At 43.0% G+C, this 21217-nt stretch overlaps 1 protein-coding gene across 1 annotated transcript in view; it reads right to left on the bottom strand.

The window, feature by feature from the left end:
- NLRP5 (NLR family pyrin domain containing 5) overlaps positions 1 to 20661 on the bottom strand; it is a 29104-nt gene extending 8443 nt beyond the window's left edge. Inside the window, exons 1-8 of the mRNA XM_004326224.4 lie at positions 20373 to 20661; positions 17429 to 17506; positions 12412 to 14008; positions 11223 to 11390; positions 7564 to 7728; positions 5657 to 5827; positions 2967 to 3137; positions 266 to 436 (exon numbers count right to left, since the gene is read on the bottom strand). Of these exons, the coding sequence (XP_004326272.3) occupies positions 266 to 436; positions 2967 to 3137; positions 5657 to 5827; positions 7564 to 7728; positions 11223 to 11390; positions 12412 to 14008; positions 17429 to 17506; positions 20373 to 20661 (2810 nt within the window). The remainder of the gene's footprint in view (positions 1 to 265; positions 437 to 2966; positions 3138 to 5656; positions 5828 to 7563; positions 7729 to 11222; positions 11391 to 12411; positions 14009 to 17428; positions 17507 to 20372) is intronic.
- Between the last annotated feature and the right edge of the window lie 556 nt (positions 20662 to 21217).

Genomic DNA, 21217 nt, shown 5'->3' with positions numbered 1-21217 from the left:
GATGTTCTAAAAAGTAAAGAGGTTTTAGAGATCAAGCATGTCCTAGAATCCCACAGATCCTTCCACGGGGCTCCCGTTCAGAATACTTTCTCTTTCCTTCCCATACTCACTGCAGTGTCAACACATCAACTTACGCAGAGTGTCCACTGGAAAGAATGAGCCTCAGTCGACCCTAGAACTCATTTGTGGTACCATCGCTCTTGACATTCTAGAACCTCAGGCCCCCCCATGGTAGAGTTGATCCCCAACAACCAGGGAAACTTACTCAAGGTCCTGGAGGAGACAAGACGGCTCCATCATGACCTCACACAGAAGGTTCATCCCGTCATCTTCCAAGGGGTTCATGCTAAGGCTCAGATGCGTCAGATGTCTGTTGCCCATGAGTGCAAACGCAAGAAAGCCACAGCCAGCCACATCCAGGTTGCACGCGTTTAATCTGCAGGGCACACACAGGGAAAGAGGACGGTCATACGTGTTCCTCAGTGTGACCTCATGTGAGCAACTCCCCTCGGCCTCAGTTTTCTCCTCCTGTGGGTGTCAGGGATGGGATGACCTTGGAACACCTGGCACAGTGCACGTGCTGGATGCTACTCAAAATCCATCTTTTTAAAATTTTCCTCCATACTCAATGCATTCGCTTCCTGTGGCTGCTGTAACAAGTGGCCACAAACTTAGTGTTTTAAAAACACACCTATGTTATCTCACGGTTTTGGAGGTCAGGGTCTCACTGGTCTGGAAATCAAGGTGTCAGCAGGGCTGTGTTCCTTCTGGGGAGAATCTGTTCCCTTGCCTTTTCCAGCTGTTAGAAGCTGCCCCCATGCCTTAGATCTCGATCTCCAGCCAGCAACTGTATCACTCTGTTATCACCCCTCCACCTGTGAGTCTCCTACCTCCTTCTTTCCTCTGAAGGACATGTGTGATTACATGGGGACCACCCAGATAATCTAGGAGAATCTTCCCATCTCAAGATTATTTTTAAAATTTTTTTCTTTTGCTCTTTTATTCTATTCTATTTTATTTTTACTTTGGCTGCACCGCACGTCTTGAGGGATCTTAGTTCCCTGACCGGGGATCAAATCTCCGCCCCCTGCAGTGGAAGCATGGAGTCCTGACCACTGGACCGCCAGGGAAGTCCCTCAGGATTCTTAACTTAATCACACTGCAAAGTCCTTTTTACCACGTAAGGTAACATATTCATAGGTTCCGGGGATTAGGACACGGACATCTTGGCGAGGGGGTGGTGCCCACTAGTCTCTCTACACTGCTATCTCCCCATACTTACTCACTGGGGAACCTTAGAACTCGTCGTAAGGTAGACATATGAATCAAAGTTATATGCTTCAACAGAATTTCTGGCTACAGGTACACCATTAATGCACGAATATTTTCCCCTCACGTGACGTTGTTGGTGGACTAATGGGTCAAAGAGGTGAAACGGCAGAGCTGGTTGTCGGCCCTGAGCAGGGCTGACAGTCTCACATTCTTACCGTCAAACCAAAGATTTCTGATGGAAGAGTCTGGCAACACGAGGAGGCAGTATTTAAAACAGTGACAGGGACACCTACACCTACTGTAAAATAGCTAGGGTATGCAGCACCCCCAGATATGTGTGGGTGTCACACACACTTTCTGGCTAATAATCCTACATCACCAGTACCCTCGTCTAAAAATCTCATCTGTCTCTTTTTTTTTTTTTGGCCACACGTCACGTGGGATCTTAGTTCCTTGACTGGGGATCAAACCAGTGCACCCTGCATTGGAAGTACAGAGTCTTAACCACTGGACCACCAGGGAAGTACTGAAAAATCTCATTATTCATGGACTCTGCATTCCTGAATCCGCCTCCTTGCGAACACTGGTGTCCCCAAAAACCGATATTTTCAAATCAATAATGTGCAGAGCAGAGAAAAATTTGAGTTGTCGGTTGCACATGCTCCTAGCTGAGGTTGGAATTTTTCAGCTGTCCCACCATAAACAGGCATCCTTTTCACGGTCCAGTTAACGCCATGATTTTTTGCATTTTTGTGGTTTTTTTGGTTGTTGGTGGTGACTTCATTGTTTAAAATGGCCCCCAAGGGTAGTGCTAAGGTGCTGTCTAGTGTCCTAAGGGTAAGAAGGCTGGGATGTGCTTTATGGAGAAAACATATGTATCACATAAGCTTCCTTCAGGGATGAGATCTAGTGCTGTGGGCTGTGAGTTCAATGTTAACGAATCAATAATATGCATTAAATAAAGTATCTTTAAAAAGAAACACACAAAACAAGGTTATGTATTGATTGGTTGAAGAAAATGTGACACAAGTGAACTTACCTATGAAACAGAGACAGACACACAGACATAGAGAACAGACTTGTGCTTGCCAAGGGGGAGGGAGGCTGGGGGAGGGATGGATTGGGAGCTTGGGATTAGCAGATGTAAGCTATTATCTATAGGATGGATAAACAACAAGGTCCTACTGTATAGCACAGGGAACTATATTCAATATCCTGTGATAAACCATAATGAAAAAGAATATATATATGTATAACTGAATCACTTTGCTATACAGCAGATATTAACACAACAATATAAATCAACTATACTTGAATAAAATAAATTTTAAAAAATGTGACCAGCGGCTCCCAGGAACCTAACCCTGTATTCCCTCCCCCCCCCCCAGGAGCAATGGTTCAGTATTCGCTAATTCAGCATTTACTAATTCAGTATTCACGGCAACTTTACAGAACACAACTGCCACCAGTAATGAGAATCAGCTGTATTTGGATAAATGAGGACTTCCCACTGTAAGAAAACACAGAGGCAGAGGTGGAATTTTCCACGGAAGGATGAAATATAGACGCTCTCAGGAGGAGCAGGATGTGGCACTTATCAGGTCCCTTCGTCCTGACAATTTCCACATTCCCCACTGCTTTCTGCTCTTTGTAATAAAGCTATGAATCCTCGCAGGGCAGCGAGTTGGACTCACATCAGCCTCTGTAGACCACAGTTGGGAAGTTTCACGGCTCGACACAGCAGATTCATGCCTTCACTCCCCAGGCTGTTTCCTGACAGGTACAGGTGTGTCAAGCTCTGGTTCTTGGTGAGAGCCGAGGCCAGATCCTGGCAGTCAGTGGCTGTGAGGCCGCAGTTCCCCAGTCTGCAAGGAGAGAGTCCCAGAAAGGCAATGATATCTATTCTTAGATTTCCATCTCTCCCTCCCTTGCAAGGAAGGGAGAGAAAGGTCACCCCCATAGCCGACACGCCCTGGCAGATATCTGGTGATGTCACATCATGTCCGTGTTTAACTTGCAAGCTCAGCTCCAGTGATTCAGTCCCCAAATTGCACTCTGAAAGAATGAAATAATGCCACTTGCAGCAACAAGGATGGACCTAGAGATGGTCATACTGAGTGAAGTAAGACAGAGAGAGACAAATATCATATGATATCGCTTATATGTGGAATCTTAAAAGAAAAGATACAAGTGAATTTACAAAACAGCAATGACTCACAGACATAGAAAACAAACTTATGGTTACCAAAGGGGAAAGGTGGCGGAGAGGGATAAATTAGGAGTTTGGGATTAACAGATACGGACTACTGTATATAAAATAGATAACAAATAAGGACCTACTGTACAGCACAGGGAACTCTACTCAATGTCTTGTAATAATCTACAAGGGAAAAGAATCTGAAAAAGAATATATATATGTGTATATACATACGTATATATACCTAGACATATATATACATATATACATGTACATTTTTATCTGAATCACTTTGTTGTACACCCAAAACTAACACAACATTGTAAATCAACTATACTTCAAATCAAAACAAAACAGAACAAAGTAAAACAAAAATACTACTCTAAATATCGTGGGTGATTAAATCTTCCATCAACCACCATGGGCAGCGCCTGGGCAAAGCAAATCTCTCTATCTGGCTGTTTTACTGTGGTGTGAGGTTTTGCAGAGATGGGTGACTTCCCTATTTAGAAGGACTTAACATTTAATACACTATGACCCACAGATACAAACTAGATAGTCCACCACTTTAGCAAAGCTTAAGAAGCAACAGTACTTGAAAATGAGAGTTTAATAGTACTTCTCTCATGGGATTGTGACAAAATTAGATGAATTGACACATCTGACGTGCTTAGAGCAGTGCAATGCCCATAGCAAGCACTTCCGCTGTATTATTGGTGGTGGTTCCTTTCGATGAAGGAAGAAATGCTTGCTGGGTTGGACTTGAAAGGGATCAGGACAGGCCACCTCAAAAATATGCTACTTTGACTTAAACAGTATTTTGAGCTGGAGGCAATTAAGAAAAACCAGACACAGGAGGAGCTCTCTGCCCTCCACCTATCTGCCTGAAAGCAGGGCACACATTTCCCCCACTTCCTGTACCAGGGAAAGAACAACCTTTATCACAGAGATAGAGGTGGCACTGAGGCAAGTCTTCCTAGAACCCTTACTTTCTATTAGTTTCCCCCATTTACTTCCTAGTCACCTTCCCATAAGTTATCAGCCCATAGAAGCCCCAAACCCCTTTCCTTTGTCTAGTCACTTCTCCGCAATTCATTACCTTTTGTTAAAATGATATGTAAGCTCCCGAGTCTAACTGCTTCTTCGGGATTTTCACTTTCTTTCCGTGAAGGCCCCACGCGCGTTAAAAAAAATTAACATCAATAAAATTTGTATACCTTTTCTCCTGCAAATCTGTCCATTGTCTGTTTAATTTGCAGGCCCCAGATACTGATCATAAGAGTGCAGAATAAAGTTTTTCTCCCCCACCCCTCCACAGGTTGATGGCTAGAAGGTATGTTGGCTTCCACTGTGATTTTTTTTCCCCCTTCTGGGCTTGAAAGGGTAATTAGTGCCACTTGGTTTTCAACTTTTGCTCGGATTCAGAACCAAACTCCCACTGAAGGAGGATGCTCCTGCCATGGCACGCTTTGGGAATGGTGGGGAGAAACAACCTTGTCCGAATTGTGGGATGTCAAGGAGGAAATTCCCAGGTAACAGAGCAGTTCCCTAGGTATCAAACGGGAGCTCAGAGTTTAGTTGTGCCTTTTATTCCCTGTGTGACCTGAGACAAGAGACTTCCCTTCTTCTGGATTCTGTTTTCCTTACCAGCAAGTGGGAGGAAAAAATTCCCAGCTGGTAGGTTTCTTGTGAAAATGATGTTAACGGGAGAGAACACTTAGCACAGAGCCTGGCACTTAAGGATGCCATAGATGGCAGCTGAACCACAATCCTACGTCTCTTTGGGATTTGGGCATTGGAGAAAGTTTCAAGTATATAGTACAGTGTTGTTAACTGTAATCTGAATGCTGTATGTTAGATCCCCAGAACTTATTCCTCTTATAACTGGAAGTTTATACCCTTTGACACATAGCTCCCCATTTCCCCACTCCCAGCCTCTGGCAACCTCCATTCTACTCTGTTTCTGCAAGTTCAGCTTCTGCTCTGGTCTTTTATATCCGTTTGGAGTCAGTAGCAAAGACACAGATGTTAGTTTTTGGGTCTTTCTCCAACCTCCACATTGGGCTCTCCCACGAGGTCCCATCTCCCATTCTAACCCTCGGCTTACTCAGCCAATTCCCCTCCCTTTTCCCACAGACTTGGATGATCTCAAGAGAAGATAACTCTGGTGAACAGAGTTCAACTCACATAAGCTTCTGCAGGGTGCACTGTGTGACCTTCAAGGCATCACAGAGAGACTTTATGCTCTGGTCCGTCACCTTATTTCCTGCCAGGCTCAGGGATTTCAGGCTGATGGACGTAACAAGCATTTGGGCGATCACCTGACAACAGGTGTGGGTTAATTCACAGTGATCCAACCTGCAGAGACAGGCAACGGGAGACACATCCTCACCTCTTCCCAGAAGCAAGCCATTTCCCCTCCTTCCCTGCACGGCAGCCACTCTGTCCATTTGGCTGGTTCCTGGATGCTGTTTGCTCCGGCCTGAGGGTCTGAGCATTTGCTGTTTCTGTTTGCAACACCCCTTCTCAGCCCAGCCCCAGGTCTTTTTGTGGTTCAATTTTCCATTCACTCTCCGGAGTGTCATTTCTTCTGAGTAAGCGAGTCTCACTACCTTCCTTAACTATGCCTGCCCTTCCCTACCCAACCCCATCCTCTTGCTTCAGTATTATTTTATTCATAGCAATTATCAAAAGCTGACATCTCATATATTTATCTGACATATAACATTGTGTATCAGGTGTAACTTGATATATTTATACATTGCAATATGTATACATTGATTTGATACATTCCTATATTGCAATATGATTGCCAATGTAGCAGTAGCGATAACCTTTATCACATCACGCGTTATCATTTCTTTTTTTTTGTTTTTGGTGGGAATAATTAAGATCTAGTCTCCTGGCAATTTTGATGTTTATAATACAATACTGGGGCATCTATAATCATTATACTGTGCATTAGATCTCCAGGACCTATCTATCTATTGGCAAGTTGGTACCCTTAAATAGTATATCCTCTAGGCCTGATGTGTCACGTAATCTGCCGTTTTGCAAGTAGCTTTACCATCTGAAACATGGAGATAACCGCTACCAATCACAGTGGTGCTTGTGAGGATTAAAAGAGTAAATACCGCAGCCAGGCATTGCTCTAATTGTGCAAACCTGTTCTTGCTTTTACCTGGATGCAGAGTTGGACTACATTTCACAGCCTGCCTTGCAGTGAGTATGATCACAGAACTGAGTTCCTGCTAAGAGAAATATGAGGGGAAGTGATTTGAACCACTTCTGGGTCAGGTCCATAAGACCTCCAGGTTTCCCCAAGCTCCCTCTGCTTCTATAAGCAGACTGCCTGTGCCCAGCAGGGTCTTGGAAGCTGTGTGTTAACAGTAGGACCTGGGCTTCCCTGGTGGTGCAGTGGTTAGGAATCCGCCTGCCAATGCAGGGGACACAGGTTTGAGCCCTGGTCCACGAAGATCCCACATGCCGCAGAGCAACTAAGCCCGTGCACCACAACTACTGAGCCTGCGCTCTAGAGCCCGAGAGCCACAACTGCTGAGCCCGTGTGCCACAACTGCTGAAGCTCGCACGCCTAGAGCCCGTGCTCCACAACAAGAGAAGCCACCTCAAGAAGCCTATGCACCGCAGCAAAGAGTAGCCCCCGCTCGCCGCAACTAGAGAAAGCCTATGCGCAGCAAAGAGGACCCAACACAGCCAAAAATTAATTAATTAATTAATCAAAAAGAAATATAATGTTATGTAAGTTTCATATATACAAGTCAATGTACCACAATAAAAAAATGTTTTAACAGCCTAAATAAAATTGGTTTTTGCCAGAAAAAAAAAATTGAAAGTTACTTTTTTCTTGTGGTAAAATATACGTAACACACAATTTACCATCTTAACTTTTCAGTGTACAATTCAGTGGCATTAATTATATACACACTGTTGTGCAGCCATCGCCACCAACTTTATCCAGACTCCTGATTCTCTATAATATTTTAGCAGCTTTCTGTGAATGATTATTTCAAAATAAAAAGTAAAAACAATAAAGCCCTGAAATCCGCCAAGCAAAAACCATACCCAGGACTTACCTCAGAGACTCCAGCAAACAGCTTGGGTGCTTTACTGCTTCACATGCCATCATAACATCTCTATCCTTCAGGTGAGTGCTTTCCAAGTCCAGGTATTTAATATTTCTGTTGATAAGCGTTAGCCAGAGGTGACGGAGACCAGGGGTAATCTGGGCACCTGTAAATCTACAGAAGAGGAAAGAAAACACTAGTTAGACATTTGGGTGACATTTGGTTGTATCCTAATGTTTCCATCTTGCTCTTTCTTCCATTTCAACTCTGACCTCTCATTATTTGCATTTACAATTGCCCCTCAAATAACATGGATTTAAACTGCACAAGTCCACTCATACATGGATTTTTTTCAATAAAAATATATATGTAGAACATTGTGTGCAAAACTTGTATTGAAGTGGATAGCCTATCATTACACAGGAATAAGGTGAGTGATATTCAGTATAAAATTAATGTGTTTGTTTTCTCACTGTTTTAAAACTTTGCTTTCAAAGAATTGCATTACTGTACAGTCTGCCTTTCTCTCTCATAATTGTAGACACTGTATCAGCTGATCGTCACAGGTGTTTTTTTTAAAAAATGTAACAATGTTTCCAATACTGTATTATGAGTATGACTGTAATATGGATGCCATAAAAACGTTATAATGGGGCTTCCCTGGTGGCGCAGTGGTTGAGAGTCCGCCTGCCGATGCAGGGGACACGGGTTCGTGCCCCGGTCCGGGAAGATCCCACATGCTGCGGAGCGGCTGGGCCCGTGAGCCATGGCCGCTGAGCCTGCATGTCCGGAGCCTGTGCTCCGCAACGGGAGAGGCCACAGCAGTGAGAGGCCCACGTACCGCAAAAAAAAAAAAAGAAAAAAAAAATTATAATGATTCATTCATTAGTGTACAGGCTAGGCTACCATAAAGCAATCTTATTGCTGCTTCCTCATTATCTATGCATGAATCATTACACCTGTAAATAAATATGAATTTCTTTCACATTATATTTTCATTTTTGATGTCCACTGTAACACGTATGTATCTACACATATGTATGTTATACATATAACATCTAAAGTATTTTGTATCATATAATATTGATGGAGATACTGACAAATGATTCCCCTTATAAACAGACAACGTCAATTTATGGTATCAATACAGTACTGTAAAAATATACTTTCTCTTCCTTATGATTTTCTTAATAACATCTTTTCTCTAGCTTACTTTATTGTAAGACTAAGTATATAATACATATATAAATATGTATTAATTGACTATGTTATTGGTAAGGCCTCTGGTCAACAGTAGACTATTAGTGGTTAAGTTTTTGGGGAGTCAAAAGTTATGTTTGGATTTTTGACTGCGTGGGGCCAGGGCTTGGCATTGTTCAAGGGTCAAAACAATTCCTGCACTGTTCAAAGGTCAAAAGTATTTTATTTTAAAGCAGCAAACACTTGAGTACCTATGATGCATCAGGCACTGGGAAGAGTGTATTAAACAAATGCTAATATTCTGTGCCTTATGGAGCTTAACCTATCAGGGAAGACATTCAACAGAGGCAAAAGAGTTATGCATAAGAAAGCTAAAAATAGAGCTACTATAGGATCCAGCAATCCCACTCCTGGGCATATATCCAGAGAAAACCACAATTCAAAAAGATACATGTACCCCGATGTTCACTGCAGCACTACTTACAATAGCCAGGACATGGAAGCAACCTAAGTGTCCATCAACAGATGAATGGATAAAGAAGACATGGTACATATATACAATGGAATACTACTCGGCCATATAAAGAACAAACGAATGCCATTTTCAGCAATGTGGATGGACCTAGAGATTATCATCCTAAGTGAAGTAAGTCAGACAGAGAAAGACAAATATATGATATCACTATGTGGAATCTAAAAAAAAATGGTACAAATGAACCTATCTACAAAACAGAAATAGAATCACGATGTAGAAAACAAACTTATGATGACCAAGGGGGAAAGGGTGGGGGAGGGCTAAATTGGGAGATTGGGATTGACACATACACACTACTATGTATAAAATAGATAACTAACAAGGACCTACTGTATAGCACAGGGAACTCTACTCAATACTCTGTAATGACCTATATGGGAGTAGAATCTAAAAAAGAGTGGATGTATGTATATGTATAGCTAATTCACTTTGCTATGCTGCAGAAACTAACACAACATTGTAAATCAACTATATTCCAAAAAAATTATAAAAAAAGAATGAAATATGTTATAGTTCATTAAGAATAGAGCTACAGATATCTAGCCAAGTTCAAGTGGAAGAAAAAAGTCAAATGTCAGACTGTGCAATGTGATATCATTTGGATTAAGAACTTCATATGCCACTAAATATTTATAATTGCATGGAAAATTTATGAGAATATGTGAAAGTAATTAGGCAAACAGGAAGCAGAAGAGGCATCAGGGGACTTACTGAAAATCCTTTGGACTACCTGAATCTCTTTACGATGATCATGTATTAGGGCTGAATGACAAATATTGATGACATGGATTTTTTTTTTTTAGAGTTACTGTTTTTTCTTTTAACATCTTTGTTGGAGTATAATTGCTCTACAATGGTGTGTTAGTTTCTGCTGTATAACAAAGTGAATCAGCTATGCATATACATATATCCCCATATCTCCTCCCTCTTGCATCTCCCTCCCACCCTCCCTATCCCACCCCTCTACGTGGTCACAAAGCACGGAGCTGACCTCCCTGTGCTATGCGGCTGCTTCCCACTAGCTATCTATTTTACACTTGGTAGTGTATATATGGATGACACGGATTAAAGCAAGTGACAGGGTGTAACAAGAGCTTAACATAGGGGCGGCTAGTGGGGAGGGATTCCCAAGGGAAAAACAGTTAAGATAACAGCTGACAGAGCAATCAAGTTTGGTGTAGGACTTAAGGTGAACAAGGCATTATTCCTTATTCTGGGATCACCAAGTTCCTTGGCTCAGCCCAGTTTAAGGAAACTAATTCGGGAAGAGATAGAAGTGGCCACAGGAGAGGAAAATGTTTGCAGCCAAGAACTTGACTTGGTCTAGTCTTGAGTGTCACATGTGCTTCACTTGGTCCTGGAGGGAAAAGTAGAAATAGAACCTTTGTTGAAGTAGAACAAGCCCTTCATTTCCTGTTCTAGGTATCTGGTAAGTACCCTGGCATCTCCAACAGACCCAGGAACTTATTGGGTTGGCCCAAAAAGTTCATTTGGGTTTTTCCATAAGATGTTATGGAAAAACCCAAATGAACTTTTTGGGCCAACCCAATATATTGGATATTTAAATATTTGTTACCTTATTAGCCTAAAAGCATTAAGGACTGAGTTAAAGGCTCTCACAGATCATGCACTTTGATCTTGCTATTGCCTCATGCTCTACCATTTATTGAAATGAGCCTCCCTCACTTTTCCCTCACTAACAAACTCCTATTCATCCTTCAAGACCCCGAGTAAATGAAGCCACCTTAGTAATCCCTTCACAAGGTCTTTAGTCATTCCCCATCCTGTGCTTTTGGGAACTTGGTTCCTATACCTTCCATGGCACTTATTCCCTCCAAATACATTTTATAGATTGGTCTTCCTCAGTAGGTGGGAGAGGAGAGCCATGACACAGCCAGGCAAAGGGGCATGTACAAGGGCTGGGAAGCCTTACATCAGATTCTGTATTTTACAGGTTGGCTGCCTCAGCTTGATGCAGAGGGTCTTCATGGCCTCTTCACTCAAGATGCTGCCACTCAGGTCGAGCTGTCGTAGGTTTGGGTGGGTGCTGAGCACAGAGCAGAGGTGTTCCCAATGCTCATCATGGGTCTTGATCTGCAGGCTATGTTGGAGAAGGAAATAAGCATTTGCTTCCACAGGATGGATTTTGACATGAACAACTGCCCCAGAAATGCCCGGGGAGAGAAACCAGTGTATTAGGGCGGGACAGGGATGGTTTTAGAGACTCTGAGGCTAGTGTAGCAGATCTCGCCTCATGCTCTGGAGAAGTGCTCTCATAACCACCTGCCTCCTGAATATTTCGACACCCACGGGGCACACCTCCAGCTCTCGAGTAAGATTTGTGCTTAAATTCTAGCTCCCCCTTGAATGTCAGAGGGTGCAGCCACTACTGAAAACAGTATGGAGTTTCCCCCCCAGATTAAAAATAGAACTACCACATGATCCAGCAATCCCACTTCTGGGGGTATATCAGAGAATTGAAATCAGGATCCCAAAGAGATATTTGTACTCTATTATTCACAATAGCCAAGACATGGAAACAACCTAAGTGTCCGTCAGTGGATAAGTGGATAAAGAAAATGTGGTATACACACAAAATGGAATATCATTCAGCCTTAAAAGAGAAGGAAGTCCTGCCATTTGCAACAACTGGGATGAAGCTAGAGGGTATTATGCTAAAAAAAGCAGTAACAGAGAGACATGCATGATCTCACTTACACGGAGATTCTAAAAGAGTCGAATTCATAGAAGCAGAATGTAGAGTGGTGGTTGCCTGGGGCTGGGGGTGGGGGAAATGGGGAGATGTTGGCCAAAGGGTACAAAGTTTCAGTTGTGCAGGATAAATACATGCTGGAGAGCTAATGTACAACGATGTGCCTAGGGATAGTAGGTAGTCTTAAGTGTTTTCACCACACACACGCTGGCTCTCACACACACACACAAAGAAAATGATAACTATAAGAGGTAATGGGTATGTTAATTCGCTTGACGGTGATGATTATTTCAGGTATATCAAAACACCAAGGCATACATCTTAAATATATGCAATTTTCGTTTGTCAATTATAGCCCCCCTCCCAAAGATGGAAAGAAAAAAACGAATTGCAGAGATAAGGTACTCACCCTTGGGGAATGCTGGGCCATGACTCAGCAAATTCATGCTTTGGGACCTCTCTGACATCCAACCGAATTTTCCGTAAATACTGGCAATGCCGGAAACAGAAAGAAGACACTATTAAGTCCATTGGCCGGTTCAGCGGAAGCCACACTTCTTGGAAGCTGTTCAATGCTGAGCGAACAAACTCGTCATCCTGTGTCTCAAAAAGACAGTAGAAGGCGTCAAGGAAGTCTAGCGGGGCAGTGGTGTTGGTGTGTTGACCCAACAAAGAGATCCAGTGCAGAAGCCTCTGCTTTGCCACCAGGGGGACAGGAGATCCCAGGAGGGTTCCCAGCGCCCCCATCACCTCTTTGCTCATGAGGCCAAACAAGAACCTCTTCATCTGGACCAAGTGGACGTTGAAGTCGATTTGCTTGAGTTCCATCAAACTCTTTACATTCTCAGTGAACAGAGGGTAGGGGTCCCCCTCTCCTTCCCATCCTTCCAGGACATAGTACAAGGCAGCAAAGAACTCCTGGAGGCTGAGGTGTAAGAACATGTAACACTCTTCACAGCGGCTGCCTTGGAGAAGGATGCTTGTGTGAAACAGAGCGGAGAGCTCAGGTTCCTTCAGTCCGTGAATGCCCAGGTCATCGCTGTAAAACACGAACTTCGTATTCCACACGCCTTCCACAGCCATCTGGCACAAGCCCTTCAAGGTGACTCTTTCCTCCTGACGCAGACAGCTCCTGACTGCATCTTTTGGAGCGAGCTGATGGAACACGAATGAGGCATACAAGCCCGTGAGAGTCTGGCAAGTGATGGAAAGGCTCTTTCCTGGTGCCTCTTGCAGGTTGAGAGCCTCACAGACCAGGGAGCACACGACGGACACCTGGCACTTGTCAAACACCTCATGGTTGCCCACTACTGAACGCAAGGTTTGCATCTTTTGATGTTCATGCTTCATATGCTCAAGAAGCAACTGCATCCTTTTTTCCACTGAGAGTCCCCCAACCAACAGGTAATGGGGAGACAGGAGCACGGACTGGAGCTTTTCTATGCCCGAGTCTCGGACGGTGATGATCAGGGAAGACTCGGGAAGTAAGACTTTCTTCAGAAGACTGTGCATCAAGACGGACACGGGCTGCTTCTCCGCCCAGTCTCCAGAGAGATTTGAGTCATCGTCTTTGAAGGCGAGGTCCAGGTCCTCAAATCCGTCAACCACAAACAAGAGCCTTTCTGGTTGGGACAGGATTTCCTCCACCTGGACCTGGGTGTCTGGCCACTGCCTGGAGATTAACTCTGCAAAGCTGCACTCCCTCGTCCGCTGTACCTCTCTGGCGTGGAGGAAAAAGACATAGGAGAACATGCCCTGGTAGAGCTCACCTTGTGCCCAGAACAGCAGGATCCTTCTGGCCAGAGCTGATTTCCCGATCCCCGCCTTTCCGTGTAGAACCACAGTGAGAGGCCGGAAGCCCCCCTGGTCTGGATTAAAAGCCCCCAACAACACGTGCACATCTGGACAGTCAGAGGCAAATTTTTCAAAGCTGTGGTGTGCATCCAGCTTCGTGGAGAATTTCCTCATCACGTGACTCTTATAGTCTTGTTGGTCATCTCTGTGGCCTGAGTCGGACAGGAGAGAAGAAGAACGAGACAGAGTTTGAAGAAAGTCTGGATTTCAGCCAAAAAAAACTAGCAGAAAAGCAAAACAAAAACCGCAGACCGAGTGGATCCTAAGTCACACAGCCTACAGCTGTGGGTCTTTTGTTTCTTCCTAGCAACGTACATATAACAAGCTCTGTCCCTGTATGAAGATCACTTCCTCAAAGTTTACTGATGCTCTGCAAAATAGCTCTGTGTCCCTTTAACCTGATTTCTCTTTCCAGGACTTCATACCTGATAGGTTACATTTTTGTTTGCTTATTGTCTGTCTCTGGCAATGGATTCTGTGCAGGGACTTTGCTACTTGCTACTGTTTCTTCAGTATTGTAACAGCGCCTGGTGCCCTGTGGACACACAACTACGTATTCACTGAATAATCTACATTGAACATGCCTATGTGGTCTCTGAAAGACAGAGAAGCTTGGGGGAGCTGAGGATGCGTGCCTGGCCCTGCGTTCCAGACCTCGGGGTGGGCGTGCACATTCAGTTCCAGCCCAGGAATCCCGGGCTACTGTGGAGAAACAGCTCCATGTGACGGGATACTGCTGTTTACGGGGAGGTAAGCACAGCCTTTGAAGTTAGACCGGTACTGCCTGCAACTCGAAGCTCTATAGTGTCTGTGATTTGGAACAAGTTGCCTCATTTTCTGGACCTCCATTTCCTCACCCATAAGATGAGATGGACATCCTCTTCAAGGGCTGCGACAAATATTTAAGGAACAGAAAGTGCATTCGATATTTATCGGCACGGGGCTTGGCAAAGATGAGCAATGGCCAGTATTAGCATTAAAAAGTGTAATTCTTTCAACCTTACCCTCTTTATTTTATTCCCAACACTTGTCATAAATGGCAATTCTTTTATGTGTTTAATCATCTAGCTCCCAGCTTCCAAGGTGAGCTCCATGAGAAAAATACCTTGTCATTTTACCTCCATCCCTGTAGCCTCTTTAACCGTCTCTGACATCCAATAGGTATGCACTAACATAAAAAATTAGATGATCATACTACGTGAAGTAAGTGGGACAGAGAAAGACAAGTATCATAGATATCACTTATAAGTGGAATCGAAGAATGGATACAAATGAACTTCCTTACAAAACAGGAGACTCACAGACCTAGAAAAGAAACTTATGGTTACCAAAATGGGAAATGGCGGGGGCGGGGAGGGAGAAAAGTATACACACTACTATATATAAAATAGGTAACCGACAAGGACCTACTGTATAGCACAGGGAACACAATATTCTGTGTTGGGAAAAGAATATGAAAAAGAAGAGATATATATGTGTTACTGAATCACTTTGCTCTAAACCTGAAATGAACACAACACTGTAAATCGACCATACACCAATATAAAATAAAAATTAAAAAAAATTTAAAAATTCCTATCCGGTCCCTTACATTTGCTGGTACTACCATTATCTTTAAAAAAAAGAGAGAGAGAGTAAGACTCTCTCTATACAAGTGCATGAGACAGTGACTAGCCCTACATAAAATCTCTACACAAAAGTTCCAAATCTTAAACTTCATTGTTCTGCATCAGGAAGGTCATGAACAGATCTGTATTGAACCCACAAGCAGCAGACCCTCTGAGATCTGAACAAGGTCCATTTGCTGAGGTCACACTGATGTATTATCTTCCGTCAAAAGGACAGACTGTGCTCCTGGGTTGTAGGTTTTTGCAGAGGTAGAGGAACCCCAGAAAGAGAGGCTGCAGTTGAATTCAACCCTTCTTTGCCTCTTCCTCAGCCGCTTTTTCTTTTTCTTCTTTTTTTTTTAAATTGAAGTACAGTTAATTTACAATGTTGTGTTATTTTCAACTATATAGCAATGTGATTCAGTTTATATATATTTATATTAATATTTGTATATATATTTATTTATATATATTTATGAGTATATATAAACACATATTCTTTTTCAGATTATTTTCCATTATGGTTTATTATAAGATATTGAATATAGTTCCCTGTGCTATACAGTAGGTACCTGTTTTATATATGTTTTAAATATACCTATTTTATATGCAGTGTTGTGTATATATACAATGGAATATTACTCAGCCATAAAAAATGAAATAATGCCATTTGCAGCAACATGAATGGACCTAGAGTTTATCATATTAAGTGAGGTAAGTCAAAGACAAATATCATATGATATCACTTATATGTGGGATCTAAAAAATGATACAAATGAACTTATTTACAAAACGAACAGACTCACAGACATAGACAACAAACTTAGGGTTACCAAAGGGGATACTAGGGGTCGGGGGGAGACACCTTTTCTTCTTCCATGGATTTAGTGATCATGTCTGTACTTAAGTACAGTCCAAATAGTGCTCTCTAGTGCTGATTTCTTCCCTAAAAATCCAGGATCATATGTCTAACTCACTACCTTAAAGGGACCTCAAATTCAATGCACCAAAAACTCATTTCAGCTTTTACCTCTAACCAAAAACTTACTCCTTCTGGTAAGTGTCCCGTAAATGATAATTAGAAAGAAGCTTCTCTTTCTGAACTTACCTTGGAACAGATATTTGGCTCATTCCCTTATACAGAAATCTAATTTTAGCCCCACACCATCACTCTATGGTAGTTTTTCATCAATAAAATGGGGATATTAATACCTCCCTTATGAGACAGGTGTAGGATCCCACAACATAATCCCAAAATGTGAGAACAGCGCCCGGCCCACGGCAAGTATTCTAGAAATGTCGTCATTGTTGGTATTTGTTACTACCCATTCCAACTGAAAACAGACAATACTGGCCGCTATTAGGTTTTCAAGTATTTGTCCAAGGAATGATTAAAGTAACCCACACCTGCCAACATACGTTATGTTGTACGGATGGAATAAAAGCCCAGCTTGAAGTGATTTCAGAGTTTGAAATTTACTTCATGGACTTTCGGGACTTCCCTGGTGGTCCAATGGCTGAGACTCCGCGCTCCCAAATGCAGGGGGCCCAGGTTCAATCCCTGGTCCGGGAACTAAGATGCCACATGCCATGCCACAATGAAGAGTTCACAGGCTGCAACTAAGATCCTGAATGTGGCAACGAAGATCCCGTGTGCCACAACTAAGACCCTGTGCAGCCAAATCGGTCAATCCATCAATCAATATTTTTGAAAAAAATCATTGACTTTCCACATCACCATCCACCAGGTTGTCTGAACAGAAAGGTGGGAGCAATTTCTGAACCTCTGTTTTTCTGAAACCCTCAACGCCAAATTCTACTAGATATATCTACCCCATATCTTACTGAGATATTACTATCTTAGATCGCAATAAATATTTTTCTGTGATAATTTCCTTATACATAAATGTTAATAGCAGCATCATTCATACACATCCATTTTCCACCCCCCTCTCCCCCACTAACTTGGTACTTCTTCCATGCTTAGACCTTGGTCCGTCTTTGTTGGTGTAGAATGTTCTGGTATTTCAGCCAGTAAATATTCTGCAATAGAGAGTAGATGAGATAATGTCTCAATAAAGTCATGGCAATTCCCCAAATCAGGGATGAGCACATCCTCTGCCCAAATTACTGAGGGCAACAAAGACTAGTCTCAGGATCTCACAGTTTATTCCATGACTAGTCTGAAATGAGAAAAATGGAGACAGACCCTCAAATACCACCAGCACGGTGAAGCAGCAGAGATTTATAGTAAAGACTGTCTAATTTTGAGCACGTAAATGTACATTTCAGTCCCATTTTTGCTGTGTGATCCTGGGTAGGTCATATAATAAGACAGTATATTATGGTTATTAAGAGTTAATTGTCAAGGGCTTCCCTGGTGGCTCAGTGGTTAAGAATCCGCCTGCCAATGCAGGGACACGGGTTCGAGCCCTGGTCCGGAAAATCCCACATGCCGCGGAGCAACTAAGCCCATGTGCCACAACTACTGAGCCTGCACTCTAGAGCCTGCGAGCCACAACTACTGAGCCCACGTGCCACAACTACTGAAGCCCACGTGCCTAGAGCCCGTGCTCTGCAACAAGAGAAGCCACTGTGATGAGAAGCCCGCACACCACAACGAAGAGTGGCCCCCACTCGCTGAAACTAGAGAAAGCCCGCGTGCAGCAATGAAAACCCAAGGCAGCCAAAATAAATTAATTAATTAATAAATTTTAAAAAAGAGTTAATCGTCAAGAGTCATCTTAAACACCTCTCTCGAACATCAGAATAGTTCGTTAACTACTCAGATGCCTGTGAGTTCTTCAAATAGAGGTACCTTCAACTCATAAGCTCTAACATTGACCAATCCTCCCTCCCCCTCCCCCTCCCCCATCTACTTGCTGCAAAAATCTCTTCCAGTATTTCCTGGGATGAGGCAATGGAACCCCATCCACCCCGTAACTCATGCCAGAAACTTGGGTACCATGCTTGATTCCATATTCTCCATCTGCATTTAGTCCTCAAAAACTGTTGTGTCTGTTTCCAAAATATCTTCCAATTCCATTTCTACTTTTTCTTTAACTGCCATCATCACCCTAGTCCAAGCCGCCTTTATTTCTCCCATGGGATGCTAGAATGGACCCCTAACTGGTCTCCCCATATCCACTCATGACTCTTTCCAGACCACTCATGACTTCAGCAACAATGGTGAAATGCCAGTTTGATTATTTCTACCCCTACCCCTTTAAAACTATTTAATTGCTTGTGCTTTGCTATTAAAATTATTTTCAAGATGCTGTCTGACTTCTAGACCATCTTTTTTTTTTTTGCGGTACGCAGGCCTCTCACCGTTGTGGCCTCTCCCGTTGCGGAGCACAGGCTCCGGACGTGCAGGCTCAACGGCCATGGCTCACGGGCCCAGCTGCTCCGCGGCATGTGGGATCCTCCCAGACCAGGGCATGAACCCGTGTCCCCTGCATCGGCAGGCGGACCCTCAACCACTGCGCCGCCAGGGAAGCCCCTAGACCATCTTTTTATCTTCATCTCCTGCCATATTCTCTCCAATGCTTCATGGTCTATCCAACCTCTTTCTTTGTTAAAGACTTCATAATGTTGCTCTCTTTTGCTCAGAATGTTCTCCTCTACCCAATTAGCTCGGCTAATTCCTTTTCTTCATTTTTGTCTCAGTCTAAACCTTACTTCTTCTAGGAAGTGATTCTAGTCTTCACATATTTTTCTACACCATCCATTTAAAAAATTGCCCATTTATCCCTCTTCCCTATTGCATTGCAAGCTATAAATCTCTGGCACACGATACACGAGAGTATGCAAAATGAATGTTAAAGATACGCAAAATGAATGTTAAGTAATTTTTGTCACATATTAGGTCATGAACCTGGTCAACTTGTGTAACTTGGTAGAATCTCTATTTTAGCTTCTGTCATGGGGAACCTATTTTTTGGGTGAGTTTGAAAATCAATAGCAGAGCACATGACAACTTCAACATGGTATTTAGACTGGGGTACTGACTGGTAAACACCAACAATTATTTTAATTTTATAACCCTTATTTCCTGTGAATAATACTAATATGTTTTCCACCCAGGGCTTTTTTGAGGCTCCGAAGGAATAGCTTCTGTTCAAGTCCTTTGCAGCTACAGCTGATGAGCTACATATAGGCATGTAATACCTGTAAGTCTTTAGGGCCAATCTGATTGCTTACACTTGGGGCTCTTCGTTAAGTTTTTGTCCACAGTTGAGGAGACAATTCCTCCTGATGAAGGAGAGCTATTATTTTTTTCTACTACCTTTCTCCTAAATACCTTAAGATAACTACACAATTTGATCTAAGTACGTTGCTATAATATGGGCACCAACATTCTGAGGAAGGTCAGTCCTTAGAGAAGTTCCTTGAACCTTAGTCCCTCAGTCTGGGGCAAGAAATAAGGGAGATGCCCATTGTACAGCCATTAGTGTTCTCAAAAAATGAGTGAAGCTTTGTTAAGGACTTTCTATACATTATCTTATGGAACCTCTGCAACAGCACAGATAAGCATCACAGTTACTGTTCCCAGTTGTGGAATCCAAGGGTCAGAGTAGGAGAAAATTTGCCATAAGTCATACTTGTGGTGGCACCAGAGCTATGCACTTCTGACTACAAATCCCATCTACTAACTTTGACCAAATTCTGTCCAGATAGAGGGCTTATCTACCCCTGTCTTCTCCTTCATTGTTTCACAGGCTGGAGATGACTCTAGCTTCCAGCCAGGGAGGTGGACCAATGAGTGAGTTAGCTCTCCTAGTTCAGACTCATGCTGTAGAGGTGGACTCCCTGAGAGAACAATGATCCCTTTCCCATTCCCATGGGAACCTGAGGTCACCTCCCTTTTCTCCTACCCCTAGATCTGCCCCAAATCTGTCTTACTCACTTTTCATCTCATCCCTGGCCATCTCTGAGAGGGCCGACAGGCTCATCTTTTCAAAGATGTCAATGGATATCTTCCAGGCAAGAGATTCTTTATAATGCTCATGCAAGAGGGAGGTGAGCTGTTCCGAATCGGCATTATCCACTTCAACCAGTGGAAAAGAGCAGGCTGCTGGTTCCGAAGCGCTTTCCTTCAGTAATGCCTTAAATATCTGAAACTCTTCTTTGTGTAGCTGCTTGAAACACCACTGCAGTCCATAGCTGGAAAAGGAGGATAATTTGGCTTCTCCCATCTTAACGCAAGGCTGAGAGCTCAGGTTTTGTTGGAGAAGTAGATTCTTCGGTAAACGAAGCAAATGGGACCTGTTGGAAAAGTGACACGATTCAAAAGAGAACCTTGCATCCAATTCTCAAGTTTGTACAACCAGCCTCAATGGACTCACCAGATGGAATGACATTCTCTATTCCTTTTGTGAAAGATACTGAGAGAAGCCCAATTAACAGGTAACAATTCTTCATAGACTTAGAATTACTTGACGCCATTATCTATCTTGTTACCAGAATATAAGCTCTGGGATATTTTACTGCCTGTATCCCTAGTTCCTGAAATAGCATCTGGCACAGAGTAAGACTGAAAACACTTGCCAGTGAATGATCTTGGCTCACAGGCCAGACTCAGGGAATTGGCACATAGGTTCCCATCACTTACTGAAAATCAGTCACACAGTTTTTAGATCAGTTGATTCCGGTTGTGCCTGTTAATATAACATTCAGTTATACACACACAGTAAAGATTTTTGGTATAAAAGTATACTGATAGGGCTTCCCTGGTGGCACAGTGGTTAAGAA

Source organism: Tursiops truncatus, chromosome 19 (assembly GCF_011762595.2).
Source record: "Tursiops truncatus isolate mTurTru1 chromosome 19, mTurTru1.mat.Y, whole genome shotgun sequence".
NCBI lineage: Eukaryota > Metazoa > Chordata > Mammalia > Artiodactyla > Delphinidae > Tursiops > Tursiops truncatus.
The sequence above is the reverse complement of the archived record's forward strand: the minus strand, read 5'-3'. Positions and strand labels throughout refer to the sequence as shown.